At 47.3% G+C, this 23456-nt stretch overlaps 1 protein-coding gene across 3 annotated transcripts in view; it reads left to right on the forward strand.

Annotated features, from left to right (window-relative positions):
• The window catches only part of ARHGAP6 (Rho GTPase activating protein 6), a 502460-nt gene that overhangs the window by 188407 nt on the left and 290597 nt on the right, over window positions 1-23456 (forward strand). The window contains exon 1 of one of the 3 annotated variants that reach the window (XM_036305307.1): window positions 15587-15828. The exons of the other annotated variants lie outside the window; for them this stretch is intronic. Coding sequence (XP_036161200.1) covers window positions 15784-15828 — 45 coding nt within the window. The 5' untranslated portion in view covers window positions 15587-15783. Of the gene's footprint in view, window positions 1-15586; window positions 15829-23456 lie in introns of those variants that run through there. 3 annotated transcript variants of the gene reach the window in all.

The raw sequence follows: 23456 nt of genomic DNA on the forward strand, positions 1-23456 counted from the left end.
TTGTCATGAAACATCTTTCTTCTTTTGATTTTTCTTTCAACCGTTGAGGAATGTAGAACCATTCTTACCGACCCCTGTGCCAGATCTGAGAAAAACATCTCTCGTGTGTTCTTTTAGAGCAGACAAAACAAAAAACATTGGAGTACAACGTGTGTTGTTTTTTTCCCTTCAGGATTCTGTAAATTACTGAAATGGTGATTTTTCACCCTTGATAGTTCCCTGGATTTGTCTCTCTAATGCTATGCGCCCCTGTAACGCTTGTAACATCAATCACCAATGCACTGATTAAGCGCTCACCCTGAACTCAAATGCTGGGGACAGACGTCAGAGGAAAAGAAAATATTAGCAATAGAAAGTGGCACAGAAGCTCCTCTATTTATGGAATTTCAACTTGTGCACTTTCGAAGATACAAACAAAGCCATGCTCCGCAGTCACGCCCGCTGGCTCACTCCTCGCCGCCAAAGTATGTTAAGAGGCTCTGGGAGCTTGTTGTCTCTGCCCCCCACCCCCTGGCTTGTTCCCCAGTGCACCTAATATTTACTGTCCTTCTGCTCGCTGCAGAGGACTTTTGCCCTGAACTCCATCTTGTATGATCACCTCAGGGGAAATGGAAGAAAAAGGTGCTAGGAAGAAGTTGCCGAAGGAAGTCAAATAAAACCCAAAGTTTATCAAAGTTGAAATCGATCAGAAAAATTGTTGCAAGTCCTTTGGCAGGAAGAACAATTTTGAGGACAAAAGCCTATTCGTGCAACTGAAGAGAAGTTCCATACCTGTGTTATAATAAATAGCGTTAGCCTGGCCGGCGTGGCCCAGTGGTTGAGCGTAGACCTATGAACCAGGAGGTCACGGTTTGATTCCCGGTCAGGGCACATGCCTGGGTTTCTGGCTTGATCCCCAGTGGGGGGTGTGCAGGAGGCAGCCCATCAATGATTCTCTCTCATCATTGATGTTTCTCTCTCTCTCCTCTTCCTCTTCCTCTTCCTCCTCCCTTCCTCTCTGAAATCAATAAAAATATATTTGTTGATTTTTACAGAGAGGAAGGGAGAGGGATAGAGAGTTAGAAACATCCATGAGAGAGAAACATCGATCAGCTGCCTCCTGTACACCCCCTACTAGGGATGTGCCTGCAACCAAGATCCCTTAACCAGAATCGAACCTGGGACCCTTCAGTCTGCAGGCTGACACTCTATCCATTGAGCCAAACCAGTTAAGGCAATAAAAATATATTAAAAAAATAGATAGTAAGCATTACTAGAGAGATTATAGAGGCCAGGCATTCTTCTAACTGCTACACACACACACACACACACACACACACACACACACACACACACGTTTCATTCTCACAACAAAGATGGTAATCAGCGAAAGATGTCATAGGATGACTGATAAAGCAGAGAAAATTGTACTGTGTGGCTGGGGATTGGCCTCTTCGACCTCACTGTGATAATAGGGAGGGCGGAGTCCAGTGAGTCAAGTCGCCCAGTTAGACATGGTTCCAGGATTTTGCAGCTTTTGGAACCTGCCTAATCTTATAAGTGGCTAGTCCTAGCCGGTTTGGCTCAGTGGATAGAGCGTCAGCCTGTGGACTGTAGGGTCCTGGGTTTGATTCCTGTCAAGGGCACATACCCGGGTTGCGGGCTCCATCCCCAGTAGGGGGCATGCAGGAGGCAGCCAATCCATGATTCTCTCTCATCATTGATGTTTCCCTCTCTCCCTCTCCCTTCCTCTCTGAAATAATATATATATATATATATATTTTTTTTTAAATAAAGTAAGTGGCGAAATGACCATTGATGATGCTAACACTATGAGTGGGTTCACTACTTCAGAAGGTCATCAGTATATGACATGGAACAGGTCTAATATGGACAGAGACACCATGTAGAGCGCTAATCAGCCAGGAAGGGAGTCACCTGGGGTGAGGGGTATTGGATGCTCAGCTCACACCTGGCCTCCCCGGAAATCCATCTGGGGCCACACGTGTCCATACTGTTCAGGATCTGGACACAAGAGCAGTCACAAAGAGCCTTTAGAGGGGAACAGGTGTTCAACCCAAACGTGCAGTGAACACTTGCTATTGGTGCTCTGCCCAGAATATCTCAGACCTCCTACCGGTTCTGTCTGCCTGTCCCCTCCCCCAGATTCTGTGTGGTTGGCTTCTAATGACCAACATCTGGGACCGTCAGAGGACAGCCCGTGGGGTTCTGCAGCAGCCCCCCGGGACCCACAAAGGGCATGAAGTGCCTGGGAGTTGGCATCATCCTGGGGCCTCATCCCACAGCCCCTGATGGGCAGGTGTGAGACTATGAAAGCTCAGTCCTCTTTCCTTGAGGTGGGACAGCTCCCAGATGGAATTTAGACCCCACAGCTCCCCTCAGGATCAGGCCAAGACGGGGCTTTGCCAAAAATCGCACCATTACTTGGCTTTCTCCCCTTTCCTACCCTGTTCAGCTCATCCCTTACCAGTTTCCCCTGGCAACATGTCTTTAAGAAATCACTTGCATGTGAATCCTTATCTTAGAGTCTGCTTCTTGGTAACTCCACCTAAGGCAGTGGTCGGCAAACTGCGGCTCGCGAGCCACATGCGGCTCTTTGGCCCCTTGAATGTGACTCTTCCTAAGCCTTAGGAGTACCCTAATGAAGTGAATAACAATGTACCTACCTATATAGTTTAAGTTGAAAAAATTTGGCTCTCAAACGAAATTTCCATCGTTGTCCTATTGATATTTGGCTCTGCTGACTAATGAGTTTGCCGACCACTGACTAAGGCAAGAAGCAACTCTATTATTAAGAGAGAAATAGCACCAGGCCTTGCCTTCAGCCAGCATTGGAAGAATGAATGAAAGAATGGGCTGAATGAATTACTAGAAGCCAGTCTTGAGCCTTGAGTCACTCATGTTATAAGCAGGGAAACAGGGAAGGGGTAAAACATTGACTATGCCATTTTCGAGTTGCAGGTCTTATAGCGAAACTTCCATACAGTGCAGCCAGGCCAACTGATGGTCATTTGGGCTCAACTTAACCCATTGTACACCATAAGCGTCTGTAGACGTAAGTGGCGGACCTTCCCCACACGCCACACGTGTCTATAAACAATGTTTTCCCTAAGTGGCAGCCCTGACCAACTTTAAAATCTCTTTTTCTAAACAACAATGAGGTACCATCTCACACCTGTCAGACTGGCTATCATCAACAAATCAACAAACGACAAGTGCTGGAGAGGATGTGGAGAAAAAGGAACACTTGTGCACTGCTGGTGGGAATGCAGACTGGTGCAGCCACTATGGAAGACAGTATGGAGTTTCCTTAAAAAACTGAAAATGGAACTCCCATTTGACCCTGTGATCCCACTTCTAGGAATATATCCCAAGAAACCAGAAACACCAATCAGAAAGGATATATGCACCCCTATGTTCATAGCAGCACAATTCACCATAGCTAAGATCTGGAAACAGCCTAAGTGCCCATCAGTAGATGAATGGATTAGAAAACTGTGGTACATCTACACGATGGAATACTATGCTGCTCTAAAAAGGAAGGAACTCTTACCATTTGCAACGTCATGGATGGAACTGGAGAGCATTATGCTAAGTGAAATAAGCCAGTCAATGAAGGAAAAATACCACATGATCTCACTCATTCATGGATAATAGAGACCATTATAAACTTTTGAACAATAATAGATACAGAGGCAGAGCTGCCTCAAACAGATTGTCAAACTGCAGCAGGAAGGCCGGGGAGGGCTGCGGGGCAGGAGGTAGGGGGGTAAGAGATCAACTAAAGGACTTGTATGCATGCATAGAAGCATAACCAGTGGACATAAGACATTGGGGGATAGGGGAGGCTAGGGGACTGTCTAGGGCGGGGGGATAAAATGGACACATATGTAATACCCTCTGTAATACTTTAAGCAATAAAAAAAAAAATAAAAAAAATCTCTTTTTCTTTTTTTACAGAGAGGAAGGGAGAGGGATAGAGAGTTAGAAACATCCATGAGAGAGAAACATTGATCAGCTGCCTCCTGCACACCCCCAACTGGGGATGTGCCCGCAACCAAGGCACATGCCCTTGACCAGAATCGAACCTGGGACCCTTCAGTCCACAGGCCGACACTCTATCCACTGAGCCAAACCGGTCAGGGCTAAAATCATTTTTTGTGAGAATTTCCAGCTGAAAATATTCAAGAACACCCGAATTGTAGTAATATATTTATTTTTATAATATTCGTTGCAAATTGATTTTTTTTTATTAAATTCAAAATATCATGGCATGGCCGAAACCGGTTTGGCTCAGTGGATAGAGCGTCGGACTGCAGACTGAAAGGTCCCAGGTTCGATTCTGGTCAAGGGCATGTACCTGGGTTGCGGGCACATCCCCGGTGGGGGGTGTGCAGGAGGCAGCTGATCGATGTTTCTCTCTCATCGATGTTTCTGACTCTCTATCCCTCTCCCTTCCTCTCTGTAAAAAATCAATAAAATATATTAAAAAAAATTATCATGGCATGTGGGGATGGTCTCCGTTTTGGATGTGTGGCAGTTAACTGATTAAATATTGCCAGGAAGAGGAAATCACCACCTCCCTGGACAGCTGCCTTCCTTCTCTTGCTCCTTCCTTTCTCCCTCCTTCCCTCTCTCTCTCCTTCCCTCCCTTCCTCAGTTAGTGGACAGTTGGGTTGTTGCCATCTTTGGGTTATCATAAATAATGCTGCTATCAACATTTGCATACAAGTTTTTAAAAAATATGTATTTTTATTGATTTTTTACAGAGAGGAAGGGAGAGGGACAGAGAGTCAGAAACATCGATGAGAGAGAAACACCCATCAGCTGCCTCCTGCATGCCCCCCACTGGGGATGTGCCCGCAGCCAAGGTACGTGCCCTTGACCGGAATCGAACCAGGGACCCTTCAGTCCGCAGGCCGATGCTCTATCCACCGAGCCAAACCGGTTAGGCCTGCGTCCAAGTTTGTGTGTGGACATGTTTTCATTCCTTGTTGTTATATTCCTAGGGGTGGAATTGCCAGGTCAAGTGTAGAAAGGGCTTTCATTTGTTGAGTCAAAATCTGAGTCTTCATAACTTTCACTCTGGGTGCTTGTCCAGTTTCTGGAGACAATTGACAAGGCTTTCCTTTCTCACACATGACATCCCTTCAAAGTGTTCTTCATTGTCTGTGTCCTTGCTCCACTTTTACAGCCGGAATTGTCTTTGTTTTCCCCATCATTCCATTGTAGAAATGGAACTTATAGAAATGCAATCCGATAGCCTTGAAGGCCTCACATCGTCTACTATGATGTACAAAACAGCTCTCTTTGTTCCAGATCTCAGACTTTCCCGTCAGCAACAGGGAACCCGTGGCTGGTAGCTTTATTTTGCCAGGAAGGGAGACAAAGAATTATTTTATAAATGGGGAAGGATTTTCAATAGACTCTGAAGGGATGCTCCCCTTGGCGAAATCTCAAAGGACGAAGAAGTTGTGTAATTTAAGCACCTTGGTCATTTCTTGACAGGTTCATGTGAAAAATGGAATTCTCTGGTTTTGAAAAATAAAGTTTAATGGAGATCAGTTATCCTGAGAGCTTTGAAAGGAGTCACGTGCAGCAGCATTCTTGCTCCTCCTCAGTCACGGAGACAGTGGGGAGAAAACCACACCGCCACAGAAGAATGGAGCAAGTCCCTTAGCAGTCTCTGGGTTGTGATGACCTAGTACAGTGGTCGGCAAACCCATTAGCCAACAGAGCCAATTATCAACAGTACAACGATGGAAATTTCTTTGGAGAGCCACATTTTTAAAACTTAAACTATATAGGTAGGTACATTGTTATTCACTCAATTAGGGTCCTCCTAAGTCTTCGGAAGAGCCACACTCAAGGGGCCAAAGAGCCGCATGTGGCTCGCGAGCCGCAGTTTGCCAACCACGGACCTAGGACAAATGTTATTATCATTTCTTCTTCAATAACTACAAATGGATCCAATTCTTCTGGTTAATCATAAACGTAGGGATATTTTTCATCTTCTTGTAATGGTGGCATTTATTTATTTATTTATTTATTATTTGATTGATTGGGGTAACAATCAATTGGTTCGCAAAACCATACAGGTTTCAAGTGTGCTACTCAATAAAACATCATCTGCACACTGCATTGTGCACCCACCACCCCAAGCAAGGTCATTTTCCACCCCTTTGCCCACCTCCCCCCACCCCCACCCTATGTCTATGTGTTTTATACACACACACACACACACACACACAAATGTTACAATCAGGGAAGCAGGAAAGGGATAAAATATTGACTATGACATTTTATTTTTATTTATTTTTTAAAAATATATCTTATTGATATTTTACAGAGAGGAAGGGAGAGGGATAGAGAGTTAGAAACATTGATCAGCTGCCTCCTGCACACCCCCTACTGGAGATGTGCCCACAAACAAGCTACATGGTCTTGACCAGAATCGAACCTGGGACCCTTCAGTCCACAGGCTGATGCTCTATCCACTGAGCCAAACCGGCCAGGGCTGACTATGACATTTTAGAAGCCCCCCATATTCCCTTCCATCTGACAGCTGTCAGTCTGTCCCAGGTACCCATGCCTCTGTTTCTATTTTGTTCATCAGTTTATTTTGTTCATTAGATTCCACAAGTAAGTGAGATTATATGGTAATTGTCTTTCTCTGACTGGCTTATTTCACTTAGCGTAATAATCTTCAGGTCCATCCTTGATGTTGCAAAAAGTGAGATTTCCCTTTTTTTTCTTAGAATTCCATTGTGTACATGTACCACAGATTTTCACCCACTCATTTACTGATGGCCACTTGACCTGTTTCCAAATCTTGGCTATTATAAATAACACTGAAATGAGCATAGTGGTAGTTATATTCTTTTGAATTGGTGTTTTGGGTTTCTTCAGATATATTCCCAGAAGTGGGATCACTGGGTCAGATGCGAGTTCCATATTTAATTTTTGGAGGAAACTCCATACTGTTCTCCACAGTGGCTGCACCAGTCTGCATTCCCACCAGCAGTGCACGAGGGTTCCTTTTTCTCCACATCCTCACCAACACTTGTTGTTCATTGATTTATTAATGATAGCCATTCTGACAGGTGTGAGGTGATATGTCATTGTGGTTTTAATTTTGGACTGTTGGTGTTTTGGTATTGAGTTGTATGAGTTCTTTGTAAATTTTGGGTATTAACCCCTTATTGAATGCATCATTGAGAAGTAATGTTCTCCCATTCGATGAGTTCCCTTTTCATTTTGTTAGTGGTTCTTTTGCTGTGAAAAAGCTTTTCAGTTTGATGTAGTCCCATTTGTTTATTTTTCCTTTTGTTTCTCTTGCCTGAAGAAATCTACCTGGAAAAATATTGCTATGAGAAATGTCTGAACCTTTCTGCCTATGTATTCTTCTAGGATTTTTATGGTTTCATGACTTACACTTAAGTCATTAATCCATTTTGAGTTTATTCTTGTGTATGGTATAAGCTGGTGGTCTAGTTTCAGTTTTTGCATGTACCTGTCCAATTTTCCCAGCAGCATTTACTAGAAAGACTGTCTTTACTCCCTTTTCAAATATTAATTAAGTTAGGGATGGATTCTAACATTGTCTCATGCTATCTGCATGACCTTGAATGAGTCACTCAACCGCTCTAAGCATGTTTCTGCATTTTAGTCTCACCATGTCAGTGACTCTCAAACTGTGCTGCACATTATATCAAGGGATCTTGCTTAAAATGTTAACTGTGAGTTCATGCTCCAAGAGGTCCTGTCTCAGTATTTTTGGGGAGGTCCTCACAATCTACTTTTAAAAATCTCACCCCAAGTGATACTGATGTACATGGTCCTGAAGAGCATACATTCAGATACCAATATTAGCCCTATCTTTCTGGTCTGTTTTCTTTTTCACTTGTTTGCTTTGTTATTCTTCACCTGAGGATATTTTTTCCCATTGATTTTCAGAGAGAGTGGAAGGGAGGGCGAGAGACACACAGAGAGAGAAACATCGATGTGAGAGAGATACAGCAATTGGTTGCCTCCTGCACACCCTGACTGGAGCTGGGTATTGATCCTGCAAACGAGGTATGTGCCCTTGACCGGAATCAAACCCTCAACCCTTCAGTCCTTGGGCCAATGCTCTAACCACTGAGCAAGCTGGCCGAGGCTGGTCTGTTTTCTTCTTGTCCAATCCTCTGCTGAAAGGGAGAAGACATCTTATAATCTCTCCAGGGAATGTATTTCCATATGTACTACATGTGTGAACATGAACAAAATGGCAATCACATTTGAAATAATGAAAACGCCCTAGCCTGATGCTTAGATTCTAATGTATTAGGATTATTTTGATTGGAGCAATTTTACATGTAACACGGGGTTTCTCAATCTTAGCATGATTGCCGTTTGGGCCTAGGTCTTTGTTCTGTATGTGTGTGGTGGGAGGTGGTGGAATTGGCTTGTTCACTGTGGGATGTTTAGTACCATCCCTAGCCTCCACCCACTAAGTACCAGTAGCACTACTGCCCACCCCCCAAGTTGTGAAGATTAAAAATATCTTCATTCTTTTTTATTTTCTTGAAGGTATTTAATTTAAATTCTTTCCATCCATTGAACTGTTACCATTGCCTTTTTCTGTTGAAAAAGTGCCTCTGAAAAAGTGCTAATTTTAGGCTTGTATTTCTATGTGAACAGAATGTTCAAAGTACTAGATCACCTTACAAGTTATTTCAGGTATTGACAGCATTTAAGTTTCTTGTGCTTAGAGTAGAAAATTGGTAGGTTAAAAAGCACCTGCAGACGAAAATTACAAGAAAGATTCCCTTTCATTTGAATTGGCTCTTCTAATGCTACATCCTGATATATGTAGAGGAAGTGGAAATAGGTATAAAAGGAAATGGAAACAGACCATGTACTTGGTTGGGTTTGATTTTACTTATTGTTTAAATTTTATTTTATTGTTTAAAATATTACAAATAGTAGTACATATGTCTACTTTTTTCCCCCATTGACCTTCCCCCAGCCTCCCCTACTCCCTGGGCACATTTGCTTTTATTTTGGAACTAGAGGCCCATTGCATGAAGATATTCGTGCAATAGGCTTTCCTTCCCCTAGTTGCCAGCACCAGTTTTCCTCTGACACCCGGGACCCAGGCCTTCCTTCGCTCTGGCTGCAGCAGAGAAGCCAAGCCTCTTCAGTGTTCAGTATTCAGTCTTCGCTCTGCGCCTGCATATGCAAATTAACCGCCATCTTTGTTGGGTTAATTTGCATACTTATCATGATTGGCTGGTGGGCGTAGCGGAGTGACACCAATTTGCATGTTTCTCTTTTATTAGTGTGGATGCTTATAAACCTTCTTTTCACCTGAATAAGTGAAAGAGGTAGGTTTGTGTTATGTTGTTTTTTTTTAACCTGTAAGATACCTCATATGGTTGCTTTTACATATCAAAGGAAAAGATACATGTGAAAGTACCTGAGAGCAAGCACAGATTATGCACCAAATAAACTTTAGCTTTGATTAAAAAAAACATTTTCAAATCTTGCCAAATGTGCCCTGGGGGACAAAATTGCACCTGGCAGAGCGCTACTTTCATAAAGCGTGGTCCCAAGGAAAAAGAATCAAGAAAGAAGACATTGGGTTTGGAGTCGTTCTCTTTGGTTGGCTCACGTTGCACAGCAAGGCAAAGGCGGCCCCATGAAATGGCTGGGGTTCAACTTTTCTGTCCCAAGCACGCCTTGTGACCTGAAACTCTGGCTCCTTCTCTCTATTCGGTGGATTAATGAGACACAGACAGGTTAAGTGACTTGGCATGCGCGGGACACTCTATTTCATTCTCCTCATTTTATTACACTTCTGACAACAGATTCTTAACTTTTGCCTTGTATGTTCTGTTCCCTTGAAAAGTGAAATCATAATCACACAAGAGATTAATTGAGGAGGGGGCAACGTCCCATCTAAACTTGTTTTGGAAATTTCAGACGCCGGAGTCATGACATGTGCAAGCATCATTCATCCGACTGCCGAGCCTTTGAAAAGAGTAGTTTTGTTGGGTGACTAGCCAAGGGCTCCAGACGACTCCATAGCGTCTAGTCTGGATGACACCAACGGCCAGTTTTTACCTGTTAGCCTTTTGATATGTTGTGTTGGCTGGAGGAGGACCCAGAGCCCAGCTCTACTCTTCTGCTCTGGGGAAATCGCTCCTTGTTTGCTTGGCTGGTGCAGGGCTCACTCCACTGAAAGACAAGTGGTGGTTGTGTGAGATGTTCTACTGAGTGAGAACTATTAAAGCATGAATTTCTTTTTTTAAATTTTAAAATAGATTTTATTGATGTTTTACGGAGAGGAAGGGAGAGGGATAGAGGTTTAGAAACATCAATGAGAGAGAAACATCGATCAGCTGCCCCTTGCACACCTCCTACTGGGGATGTGCCCACAACCAAGGTACATGCCCTCGACCGGAATCGAACCTGGGACCTTTCAGTCTGCAGGCTGACGCTCTATCCACTGAGCCAAACCGGTTAGGGCAAAGCATGAATTTCTTATGTCTATGAAGGGTTCCTCAAAATTGGCACTTGACATTTGGGGCAGGAGAGTATGGATAATAATACAATAATTAATAATAATACTACAAGAATAAACTCTGTTTCACGTACTCACAACTATAAACCTACTTTTGCCACACCTTGTATAACTTCTTAATATTCTCAGTAGTAGTGATCAAGGCTGAGGGCGACATTAGAGGTGATACCAGTGCATTTTTTTCTTTCTTCACTGTTCTATGTCACAACACCCCCCAGGGTACCATTCTTGGGACCCCCAGGAGTTCCTCGCTCCCCGTCTTTGGACCAAGTCTGTCTTCAGAATGGGAGTTGTCTCTTTCTAACTGAGCTGGAAAAAGGAATGAAAGCTTCATTCTTCTTGGCTTTCTCCCATCTCCATCTCCCCATTAGGGTTAATCTGAAAGGGAGGATTATGGCTGTGAAGCAGAATGGCAGTTCCTTTAGTGGCAATGCCTTTATGTTTATAGTTGGGTTGCTAAGATCCCGCCCCCCACAGTGTGCTGAGTTTCTGCGAATAAAAGGTCCTCCCTCAAAAGCATAAACATTGTGTTCTCGTTGCTCCCACCTGTACGTGTGGGTGGGTCAGCAACGGCATTTCCGATTCCTTGCAGGCCTGGTTGGTCCTCCTTCACTTAAAAGAGACATGATTTTGGCCAAGGAGGACCTTAGGCTCCATCCCCAGCTCTCCTTCCTCATCCTGGTGTTTGATTTCCTGAGTTTTATCTTGCAAGCCCCATGAGAAAACCTCGAAGAGAGAGAGACAACTCTAAACTATGTTCAGCCTTTATATAAACTATGCTCAGTCTATTTATACTGGCGTGTAAATAAAGATTCTAATTGGTACAATCCGTTTGGAAAACTGTTGGGGGCATTACCCAGTGAAGTTGAGGCTAGGCCTGCCCGTGACCCAGCAATTCTGTTGCCAGGTTTGTGCCCTGTAAAAACGCACACACATGTGCGTGAGGAGATATGTGTAATGGTGTTTGAGCAGTATGGTTTCCGGTAGCTCTAAGCTGGAAAGGACACAGATGTTTCGCAGCACTTGAAAAGATAAATAGTGCTAAACACACACAATGGACTACTAGACAGCAGTGGGAATGACCCAGCGACAGCTACATAGAACAACACGAAAGAACCTTAAAAACACGATGTTGAGTAGAAGGAGCCAGATGTAATAAAAACATGCTCACGATTCATCAGAAAATTAGAAGACAGGCAGCAGTAAGCTCTAAGGCAGTGGTTCTCAACCTTCCTAATGCCGCGACCCTTTCATACAGCTCCTCATATTGTGACCCAACCATAAAATTATTTTCGTTGCTACTTCATCACTGTCATGTTGCTACTGTTATGAATCGTAAATATCTGATATGCAGGATGGATTTTCATGGTTACAAATTGAACATCATGAAAGCATAGTGATTCATCACAAAAACAATATGTAATTCTATATGTGTTTTCCGATGGTCTTAGGTGACCCCTGTGAAAGGGTCGTTCAACCCCCAAAGGGGTCGCGACCCACAGGTTGAGAACCGCTGCTCTAAGATTATGGATGCAGAACTTCCTAAAAGCTGTGCTTCTCAGACAGGGAGGCTCCTGCCCCTACCCCCAGGGGACATTTTGGATTGTCCCAGCTGGGGGAGGGGGTAAAACTCCCATCTCGCAGGTGGATGCCAGGGGCGTTGCTGAACATCCTAGGATGCTAGGACAGCAAAGAATTATTGGTTTGATCCCAAAACTTCAAGCCGTAAAAGCAAAAATAAACAAGTGAGACACATAAAACTAAAACCTTTTCTGCACAGCAAAAGACACAATGAACAAAATGCAAAGGCAATCTACAGAACTGGAAAAATATTTGCAAACTATATATGTAATAAGCGGTTAATATACCAAAAAATCCCATAAAGAACTCATATAACTCAATAGCAAATAGAAAACATAGTCTAAGAAATTTTGTTGTTGTTAATCTTCCCCTGAGGTTATTTTTCCATTGATTTTCAGAGAGAGTGGAAAAGAGAGGGAGAGTCAGAGAGAAACATCGATGTGAGAGATACACATTGATTGGTTGCCTCCTGCACGGGCCCCAACCAGGGCCGGGGCCGGGGAGGAGCCTGCAACCAAGGGACCCTTTGATCCATAGGCCAATGCTCTATCCACTGAGCCAAACCGACTAGGGAAAATCGTTTAAGATTTAGCAGACCTCTTAGAGTTCTGCATAACCTAGGTCCCTCCTCGAGTCTTGAACAAATGCACTGAGAACTACAGAGGCGTATGATCCACGTTGAGGTGCATTTAAGAGCCTTGCAGCATGCACTGATCATTTCTTAAATGTGTTGTCCCATCTCCCCAAACCTTTTAAACACGGAAAAAAACAGCTCTATGGCACTTGAAAATGTAACTCCAACTTAGCAATGACAATTTAGCAAGAAAGACGCTAGCAGGCAGAGTCATTTCTAACATGTAAATAAAGCAGGTCCCCGGGTAATGTTGTTTTGTACAATGTCGTTTCGTCTTGTTCTAACGTTGATGAGAAAAACAATGGATTCCCGCTGGGACCATGTCTGCGTGCAGTGTGCAGTCTCCCCACATCTGTGTGCGTTTTCTCCGGGGACTCCGGTTTCTTCCCACACCCCAGAGATGAGCCTGTGAGGTGAGCGGTCTTGTCTACACTGTCCCAGTCTTTGCGGGTGTAGGTGAGGGTGTGAGTGGCCTTGGGATGGAAGGGTGTCCTGTCCAGGGTGGGTCCCACCTGGCACCTGAGCTGCGGGGAGAGGTTCCGGCCATCTCAACCTTGAACTGGAATCTGCAGGTGGGAAAATCATTCTTTTACTTGTTTTTATTATGAAAGAAAGAAAGAAAGAAAGAAAGAAAGAAAGAAAGAAAGAAAGAAAGAAAGAAAGAAAGAAAAAGAAAGAAAGATAGATGATAGATAGATAGATAGATAGATAGATTGATTTCAGAGAAGAAGCGAGAGGGAGAGAGAGATAGAAACATCAATGATGAGAGAGAATCATGGATCTGCTGCCTCCTGCACGCCCCACACTGGGAATGGAGCCCGAAACCCAGGCCTGTGCCCTGACCAGGAATCGAACCCTGACCTCCTGGTTCATAGGCCGACACTCAACCATTAAGCCACGCCGGCTGGCTATGCACCCATTCTTTTAGATTGTTTCCATTTTTTGTGATCCTGCCTGAAGCTATCATGAACATTCCTGCACACGGAAGGCCATTGGCCCATTTTTTCTATCTTATCTCGGAGTGAAATTGTTGGGTCAGAGGGTAGGCACAATGAGATCAGGTGGTGCTGGGAACTTCAGGATATAAGCTTCGTTTTTTAGCAAATGAACCATCACGGGATTGCCTAGTGCAGTGGTCGGCAAACTGCGGCTCACGAGCCACATGCGGCTCTTTGGCCCCTTGAGTGTGGCTCTTCCACAAAATACCGACTTCTGCGCATGGGCCACGAAGTTTCAATCGCACTGTACGTGCGCGCCCGCACATGGTATTTTGTGGAAGAGCCACACTCAAGGGGCCAAAGAGCCGCATGTGGCTCGAGAGCCGCCGTTTGCCCACCACGGGCCTAGTAGAGTCTTCAGGATACCTGCACCTCTGGCTCCACATTCCTGGTGCTCTTTACAATCATGCAGCCACTTGCTCTGAAATGTTATAATCCAGGGGGTGGTCAGTCCAACCAAATGATAAGGGCCCCAGCATAGGGGCCATGTCCTATTCTCCCATCCTCCCTACCCCCACAGGGCAGGCGGAGGGCCACTCGGGGAGTTCAGTACAGGGGGAACCTCAAAAATGGGCACGAGCCACTCACAAATCCACCTTCCACTCGGTAGTCACCCGTCCGTGGCTGGGATGGCTTGATTTCACTGGGTCTGGATGGTCCGCTCTGGCTGAAGCTGTGCCTAGCCCCGGCTCAGCTTGTAGGAGGGAGCGCAGACATGACAGTGGCCTGGGCCGGGGGAAGGAGTGGGCGCTCTCCTCCAAGGGGGTGGAAAGCACACGCCCAGCCGGTGTGGCTCAGTGGCTCAGCATCGACCCATGAACCAGGAGGTCACAGTTGGATTCCCTGTCAGGGCACCTGCTGGGATTACAGGCTCCATCCCCAGCGGGGGGCGTGCAGGAGGCAACCCATCCATGGTTCTCTCTCATCATGGATGTTTCTCTCTCTCTCCCTCTCCCTTCCTCTCCGAACTAAATAAAAATCTATTAAAAGAAAGTGCAGAGCAGGGGCCAGTTTTAGGTAGACTGTACTGACACCGATTCCATTCGGCGGACCCAGCAGCATTTGCGATGCCTGTTTCTTCTATGTCCAAATCCTTGCTGCGTCCTTTTCTGAGTCGCTCCTAAGAACTAAGACCCAGAAGGCAGCGCTGGGAGGCCACCTCCCCTTGGATCCAGCCTGGCACCGATGCCAGGCCTCATGTTCCCCACACTTGCCAGGACTCCCTTTCCAGTGCCTTCCCCAGACCTGCCCAGGCCCTGCAAGTCTTCGGGGACCCACTTTGCCCAAAGCGTGCGGCCCCAGCCGCCCTCCAGCCAGGCCTCCCTCCCGGGATCAGTCCCCCCGGGCAGCGTTCCTGGCTCCTTTCCCGCTGCCCCCTCCTCGGGGTCCGGTGGCCTTGACTTTCCCAAAGGAGGGCTTTCCAAAGGCGAAACCCCGCCCTCCCTGGGGCGCGTTCCCAAGTTCCTGCAAGTCTTTCTGGGCCACCCTCTGGCCCTCTGACTGGGGTTTCGGCTTCGGCGGGGGGTGGGGTGGCAGGAGGCAGGAGTGCCCGCTGCCCCGACACCTGTCGCGGGCACGCTGGTCGCTGTCGCCTTCAACAGCTGGTGGCAGCAGCCGCGACAGGGGCCTCCCGGGCGCGGAAGGACGGAACGCCCGCCCCTCGACACTGACTGGGCTGCTCCCTCCTCCCCCCCATTACCCGCCCCGTCCTCCCCCTCCCTCCTCCCCTCCTCCAACTCCTCCTCCTCCAACTTCTCCTCCCTCTCCTCCTCCTCCTCCCGCCGCTACTCCTCCTCCTGCCCATTCGCAGCGGCGCCTCCCTGGCCCCAGCTCGGGCGGTGGGACGCGGGCGCGCTGGGCACTTGGCATTGAGCTCGCTCGGGGGCCGGGAGCAGCGCTCGCGTCCGGGGTCCGCCCGGGATGGCGGTGAAATAAGGGGACCTCGGAGCGGCGTCGTGATCCCAGGCTGTGCCCGGGGACCCCCGATCTTCCCCGCCAGCGACATGGGGGACCCGGTGGCCCGCGAGAAACCGCAGCTGCACTACGCGGTGAGTGTCCCGGAGCCGACGGGCGACAGGGGGCGCCACTGGACCGGCCTGGGAGGGGACAGCTGGTCTTGGGGGGATCCGTGGCTCCCGGAGGTCCTGGGGGGTACGGTGAGCGGAGGGGAGGGGGCTGCGTGTGTCTTGTCCCCCAGGGTCCACGGCCCCTTAGAAGGGGAGCCCCCACCCTGGGGCCGGGGTGTGGGAGTTGAACCTGGATCCCGCCTGGGGGAGAAATGGGGCTCCAGGGGCCGGCCCCGGTTTCCCGCTCAGCCCAGCCGTGGGTCAGACGCGCTGCAGGGACGGGATGGGGTGGGATGGCGATCGCAGCGTGTGGCAAGAGGGCTCGCAGGGAAATGTGCGTCGGGGTGCAGCCGCTGAGAAAGGGGGTGTACATTCCCTCTGAATCCGGAACGGGATGGAAGGTCGCACAGTCTCTCATCCATACACAAGGAGCCGGGGGTCTGCTGTCAGCCGCCTCTGCTCCCTCTGTTGACTCAGATATTCCATAAATATTTACTGCAGACCTACTGTGTGCCACGCACTGGAGTTGCGCAGCACACAACCGACAACAAGCGCAGGGGGGGTTGTTTCCTTTAAGAAAAGACTCAAGATTTCAAGGTTGATGACTGCTCCGCGATTCTAGACCGAGTTGATGTTTGAGAGAGAGAAGGAGGCACGAAAGAAAAGGGCTTCTGAGGAATGCGCGCTGAAGGTTCTGGATGCGCCTCCAGGAAGCGGCAGGCGGCCGTGCCGGCTGACGACAGTCTCTGCACATTTATTTTCCAGTTGTGCGATGTGCTGTTTTGAGGTGGGGCATGGCCTTGCTCTGCCGCCTGCTCCTTGACGGAGTTTTCCTTGACGCGATTCGCCCTGTTGAGGTTGGGTGCCCGCGCTGAATGCCCGCTTGCAGAATTGGAGAGAAGCATGCTGCGCGTGCAGACAAGAATGGTTAACACTCATATGTAAAACTTTAGACAATAATAAAAAAAAGAATCCTCAATACTTATAATGTAATAAAGCAAAGACAGTTATGGGTCTGAAATTCATGGCCTCCAAAATGCACTCTGCACATACAAAGACATTTTTCAAGACAGTAGTCAAACTGGACAGGAGTGCTGGGGCCCGAGGTCCTGGAGAGACCCCGGCAGGTGCCCGGGGCTGCTGGGGGCCCTGGGCTCACTGGGAGTGCCTGCCGGTTCCCTTTGCTGGGCTGGGAAAAAAACAAAGAGGGTCTGAACTAGAAAACTGTGAAGGTCCCTTCCCTGGTGAGAGGTTTAGGAATCTATGGTGGCTCTTTCTCTAGTTTTGCCAGGTACTTGTCTTGAAATGACAAGCGTAAGTTCCTAATGCTTGTTCATTTTTTGGAGACAGTGGGGACCTCGTCTTTTGCCTCTTAACGTGGTGCTAGGGGTAACCCGTTTCCGGCAGAGGTTTCTTTGCACTGAAGGATCTAGAGCAGCGGTTCTCAACCTGTGGGTCGCGACCCCCTTGGCGGTCGAACGACCCTTTCACAGGGGTCGCCTAAGACCATCCTGCAGATCAGATATTTCCATGACGATTCCTAACAGTAGCAACATGACAGTGATGAAGTAGCAACGAAAATCACTTTATGGTTGGATCACAACATGAGGAACTGTATTTAAAGGGCCAGAAGGTTGAGAACCACTGGGCTATAGTCTGTGCTCATTCCTCCCAATTAGCATCCCCCCGCCACCTTTTCCAGATGTTGAGTTGTGGGCCGGTGCCCTTTCATTTGTAAGGTCTCTGTACCATTTACTGTATAAGGAAAGGGAGGACCGCTGAGAACTGCCTCCTTCATTGAAACAAGTCGAATTTGTCCATTCATGCTAGGAATGGTGAGTGCCTCAGTCGTGCATATAAATCCACTGCATCACTCAGCTGTCTGAGTCTCCTAAAAGCGTTCGCTTAGAGACACGCTGACGCCTCCTCTTACGCTCTGAAGGTTTGCTGATGAAATAGCCCTTTATTCCAGCGCCGATCACCGCGTGCAGCTTTTCTGAGTTAAGACTGTAAGAAGGAAGATGGCAGAGGGAATGTGTGGGCTGTCAGACTACAGCAAATCACCTGGTCCCTGGAGTTCCTTGTGCATCACAGTGGTTCTCAACCTTCTGGCCCTTTAAATCCAGTTCCTCATGTGGTGACCCAACCAGAAAATGATTTTCGTTGCTACTTCCTAACTGTCATGTTGCCACTGTGATGAATCGTCATGTACATATCTGATCTGCAGGATGGTCTTAGGCGACCCCTGTGAAAGGGTCGTTGGACCGCCAAAGGGGTCGCGACCCACAGGTTGAGAACCGCTGCTTTAGACTGAAAGCAGCAGCATTCGGCAGCTCAGTGTCACTCACAAGTCAAGAGATTGTTCTCTATGGAGTGTGACCCATTGCTTCTCATAGTAACGTAACCCTGTGCAGTTCAGTGTCTATGCTAACACTGCACTTTTCTGTGCTATTCCCATATGGGTTTAGGTCCATGGCCGGCAAACTGCGGCTCGCGAGCCACAGGCGGCTCTTTGGCCCCTTGAGTGTGGCTCTTCCTAAGCCTTAGGAGTACCCTAATTAAGTATATAACAGTGTACCTACCTATATAGTTTAAGTTTAAAAAATGTGGCTCTCAAAAGAAATTTCCATCGTTGTACTGTTGGTATTTGGCTCTGTTGACTAATGAGTTTGCCGACCACTGGTTAGGTTACTTCAAAAGCTGGTTTTGCCTTTTAGCACACATATTCCACTCACTTTGCCCAACAGGGTTTTGCTCCTGGGGTCTTGGAGGCTTTTTTTTTTTTTTGTCTGCATCGTCTGGGGAAAGAATTCCCCTGCGTGTGTCGTCAGTACCTCTTTTTGCTCTGAAATATAATCTGGGATCAAGTATGTATGTTCTTCCTTCACTGCTTTTTGCATTTGTTCAAGATGAGACAGCATATAAGAAATCAGTGGCCCTAGCCGGTATGGCTCAGTGGATAGAGCGTCGGTCTGTGGACTGAAGGGTCCCGGGTTCCATTCTGGTCAAGGGCACATGCAGGGGATGCGGACTCCATCCCCAGTAGGAGGCGTGCAGGAGGCAGCCAATGATTCTCTCTCATCATTGATGTTTCTATCTCTCTCTCCCTCCCTTCCTCTCTGAAATCAATAAAAAGAAGAATATATTACAAAAATAAAAGAATTTAACTTAAAAAAAAGAACTCAGTGGCTCGCACTTTCTTCATTCATCAGACATCTGTTGGATGCCTATGGTGTGACAGCTGTTCGGTCAGTTTGCCGGAGAGATGAGTACATCGCGAAAACGTTCAGAGTTGCTCTGAACTCTTCCCTCGTCTTTTGAAATGGTCATCATGGCCACAAAGAGAGAAACACAAACACTCCAGTAGATAAGAGCATCCTGTATTTATATAATCAGCTGCACTCCGAAGTAGAGCATGGCTGTTCTGCTTTATCGTCACAAAAATGCATGTGAGCGCTGATGTTCGCCTCCCAACCATTCCTCCCACCGTTTCCCCACATTGAGTTTAGGGGGACCCAGTCCTTCCAGCTGGGCGTCGTCCTTGACAGCCTTTTGGGGACTTGATCCTATTTACATTTGGAACAGATGGCTGCGGTTCCAGGAAGGAGGCACGGGCGAGAAGGAGCCGGAACACAGCCTGGCATGTAGGCCCGGGAGAGAGAGGATTGGCTGCCTCCTGCACGCCCCCTACTGGGGATCGAGCCCGCATCTCCTGCATGTGCCCTTGACCATGTTGCCTGTAGTAGGACGGCCGCTGGGCTGGAGGTGGAGAGCGGTCGGTGTATCTGATAGATGCTGGGACATCAAACTAGCCGGACTTCATTCATTTCGATGGGCTAGAGAGGAGCTGGCGCGTGAGGGCCACGGCGGACATGCACGAATCAGTGATTTCCTGGAGGCACTTCTGGAGTAACTACAGATCACAGTATTTCATTTACGTTTATTGTCAAAGCGTTTGGACACAGTCCGTGTCCGTTTTAGCCTCACCACCAGCTGGTGGGTTAGAAACGTTTTCTGTTTTCTTTCTTTCTTTTTTTTAAAATATATTTTATTGATTTTTTACAGAGAGGAAGGGAGAGGAATAGAGAGTTAGAAACATCGATGAGAGAGAAACATCGATCAGCTGCCTCCTGCACACCCCCTACTGGGGATGTGCCCCCAACCAAGGTACATGCCCTTGGCGGGAATTGAACCTGGGACCCTTGCGTCCGCAGGCCGATGCTCTATCCACTGAGCCACACCGGTTAGGGCTAGAAACGTTTTCTATTTCATGGCTGAAGAAATCCAAGCCTAGAGCAGTAGAGTTGAAGGTGGCACAGGTGAGAGAACGGAGCGCTTTATTCCAGTGCCCTGGTTCCCCAGTTGGACTCCTGAGATAAGTGAAATCGATGGGCCGAATCATCCTGCTCCCTCCCACTTCTGTCACCATAAGAATCCAACAATCAAATATTGTACCTGCAGTGACTTCCTGTGACCCTCCATGTTGCTGAATTGCGTGGCCAAATAGCCCTTTAATTGGATTGGTGTAGACCAGCGGTTCTCAACCTGTGGGTCGCGACCCCTTTGGCGGTCCAACGACCCTTTCACAGGGGTCGCCTAAGACTCTCCTGCAGATCAGATATTTACATGACGATTCCTAACAGTAGCAACATGACAGTTGTGAAGTAGCAACGAAAATCATTTTCTGGTTGGGTCACAACATGAGGAACTGTATTTAAAGGGCCAGCAGGTTGAGAACCACTGGTGTAGACAGAGCCACATTTTCCAAGATCCAGTAAGTTCGGTGCCCTGTGTTTCTGTCTTTCTCAGGTTTTCTCAGCCTCAGCAAAATGAACGTTTGGGGCAGAATGATTCTCAGGAGGGAGCCGAACGGTGCCATCATAGATTGTTTAGCAGCATCCTTGGCCCCTGGAGACCCACTGGAAGCCAGTAGCATAGTATCCCCACCTCCCAGATGTGACAACCAAAAATGAACCCACACAGCCCTGGCCGGTGTGGCTCGGTTGGTTGAGTGTTGTCTCCTGCACCGAATGGTTGCCTGTTTGATTCCAGGCCAGGGTTGTGGGAAGTAGCCTATCAATGTTTCTCTCTCTCATCGATGTTTTTTTCTCTCTCCCTTCCTCTCTCTCTCTAAGAAGTCAATAAAAACATATTAAAACAAACAAACAAACCTCAGAGGGAAGGCAGGGGAGAGGGGAGGGAGAGATCAACCAATGAACTCATTTGCGTATATGCATCACCCATAGACACAGATAATAGGGTGGTGAAGGCCTGGGGGGAGGGGTGGGGGGGAGAGGTCAATAGGGGGAAAAGGGGACATATGTAATACTTTCAACAATAAAGACTTAAAAATTGTGTCCACACATTGCCAAGTACCCCCTGGGGTGCAAAATCACCACCACTGGAAAGTCACTGGTCTATTTGATTTGTGGGAGGTGATGGGAAGGCCTGGGCACATGCATGTGTTTAAGAAGATGTGACAGTTGCTGTGTAATAGGATCTGAAAAGAGAAGACATGGTAAACGTTATGAGTATTATATACACTCGTCAATGAACATGCAGACTTCAGAGAGAGGCCGACCCAGATTCCGGGGGAGCCTCACCCACAACACAAGTGCTAGGGGTGGAAGCATGAGTCACTCCGTTTTCAGTGATCATGACTTTGGCAACATTGTCCTGCTTCTGGTGACCCCCCCCCCCCAAAGTCAGGCCACTTGGCCTGGGTTAAGCATGACATTAACTTGCCTTCCCCAACAGCCTTCATAGTGCTTCCTTCCATTAACCACAAACAAAATATTACAAACCTTGACTATCTGCCAAGATCATGCAATATATGTTGAATTTCATGACAATACTTGCAATTAAGTATGGCCACTCCAGTGGAATTACCCCACTGAGCCTTAGTTTTAGAACAGATGACCTTTGGGGAAGCTTATGAGTGCATTATCCTAAGCAGCTCCCTGGAGGATCGCATTGCTTTTCATCTCTCTCCTGTGAAAGACAGACAATAGGAAGCTTTCGCGATGCCTCTGGCCAAGATGAATCTTTGGGTGGGCGATGCCTGTGTTTCCCTGAGGTGTGGTCAGCAAGCAGGTGGCGGAGACTCAGATCTGGGCTCTGCGGAGTCCAGCTGTCAAGATGCAGCCTTTCTGGCCCCAGGACCTGTCTACTTCTGAGCTCCCCTGGCGCTGACTTCACTTCCTGTTGGGTGCAGTCACTCCACCATCTGTGCTCTCAACCACAGCCTGGTCATGAGCTGCTGATCGTTCCCTTGCTCGGCTTCACCCCTCCCTGAGGAATCCACCGCAAGGGCTAAGCCGCTTCCCCGGAAAGGGATCCTCTCTTCACCCCAAACAGTTCAGGTTTCCATGTGAAAGTTTCCAAGTTTTCTCTCGATGAACGTTGGATTTCCAAAGACCTTGAAGTCATTAAGTTCTCTTCATCATTCAGTGGTGTTGACTACGGGGTATTCTTTGGTGATTCCGAAGACACCCAGAACAGGGCACGGCTGCTGGACTGGGCTGATGTGAGTCAGTTGTCATCCATCAGCGCTGCCAACGTAGATGTCTTAGAAAATTTAGCCAGCAGGCCTGGGATTCACTTTTACCCTCTGTCACCTTATTGTTTGTCTCCTCACAGAAGCAAGGATTTTGCAAATCCCATATATATATTTTTAATCCTCACCCAAGGATATTTTTCCATTGATTTTTAGAGAGAGCAGGAGAGAGCAGGAAAGACAGAGAGAAATCTGTTCAGAGTTATCATTGTCAATGTCCTATAACAGTGATGGCGAACCTTTTGAGCTCGGCGTGCCAGCATTTTGAAAAACCCTAACTTAACTCTGGTGCCGTGTCACATATAGAAATTTTTTGATATTTGCAACCATAGTAAAACAAAGACTTATATTTTTGACATTTATTTTATATATTTAAATGTGGGGAGCCGATATAGGATTAAGCCTGGGACTGACCTGTTGGCAAAGTCACAAACAAGTCCCAGCTTAGAGGGCACCGTCCTCTTAGGCATAATTAGGCTTGACCTTTTGATGCTCTCTAGATCTTATCTGGGAAGCTAATGGGCTGAGGGAAGTGCAGCCAGAACAAGAACAAAAACAAGTGAAACTCACAAGAACAGTGTAACTATGGTCAAAACAAGTGAAACTCACAAGAACAGTGTAACTATGGTAACCACTACCTTGTTTACCTCTGACTATAAAATAAAGGCTAAGCTTGCCTCTGGATCTTTCTCTGTGGCCTCAGCCAGGCACAGGAAGATCCACGGAGACCAAAGAGAGAGCTAGAGAGTTCTGAATGCTGTCTCTGTGTAAAACATTCTTTGCCGACTCCGTCCACACCTTTGGGGACCCCTGGCCCGCTGAGGCTGGACCCCAACATTTAAATGCCATTTAACAAAGAAAAATCAACCAAAAAAATGAGTTTGCGTATCACCTCTGACACGCATGTCATAGGTTCGCCATTACTGTCCTATAAGTTGCAGGAAAAAATGCCACCCCTGACTGCTCTCTCCAAAGTGCTTCTGACTCCACGGAAATACCACTGAGCCTATCACACTATGGTGCTTATGTTGTTTGCATCCCTACTTGGTATTAT

Source organism: Myotis myotis, unplaced genomic scaffold, assembly GCF_014108235.1.
Source record: "Myotis myotis isolate mMyoMyo1 unplaced genomic scaffold, mMyoMyo1.p scaffold_m19_p_4, whole genome shotgun sequence".
NCBI lineage: Eukaryota > Metazoa > Chordata > Mammalia > Chiroptera > Vespertilionidae > Myotis > Myotis myotis.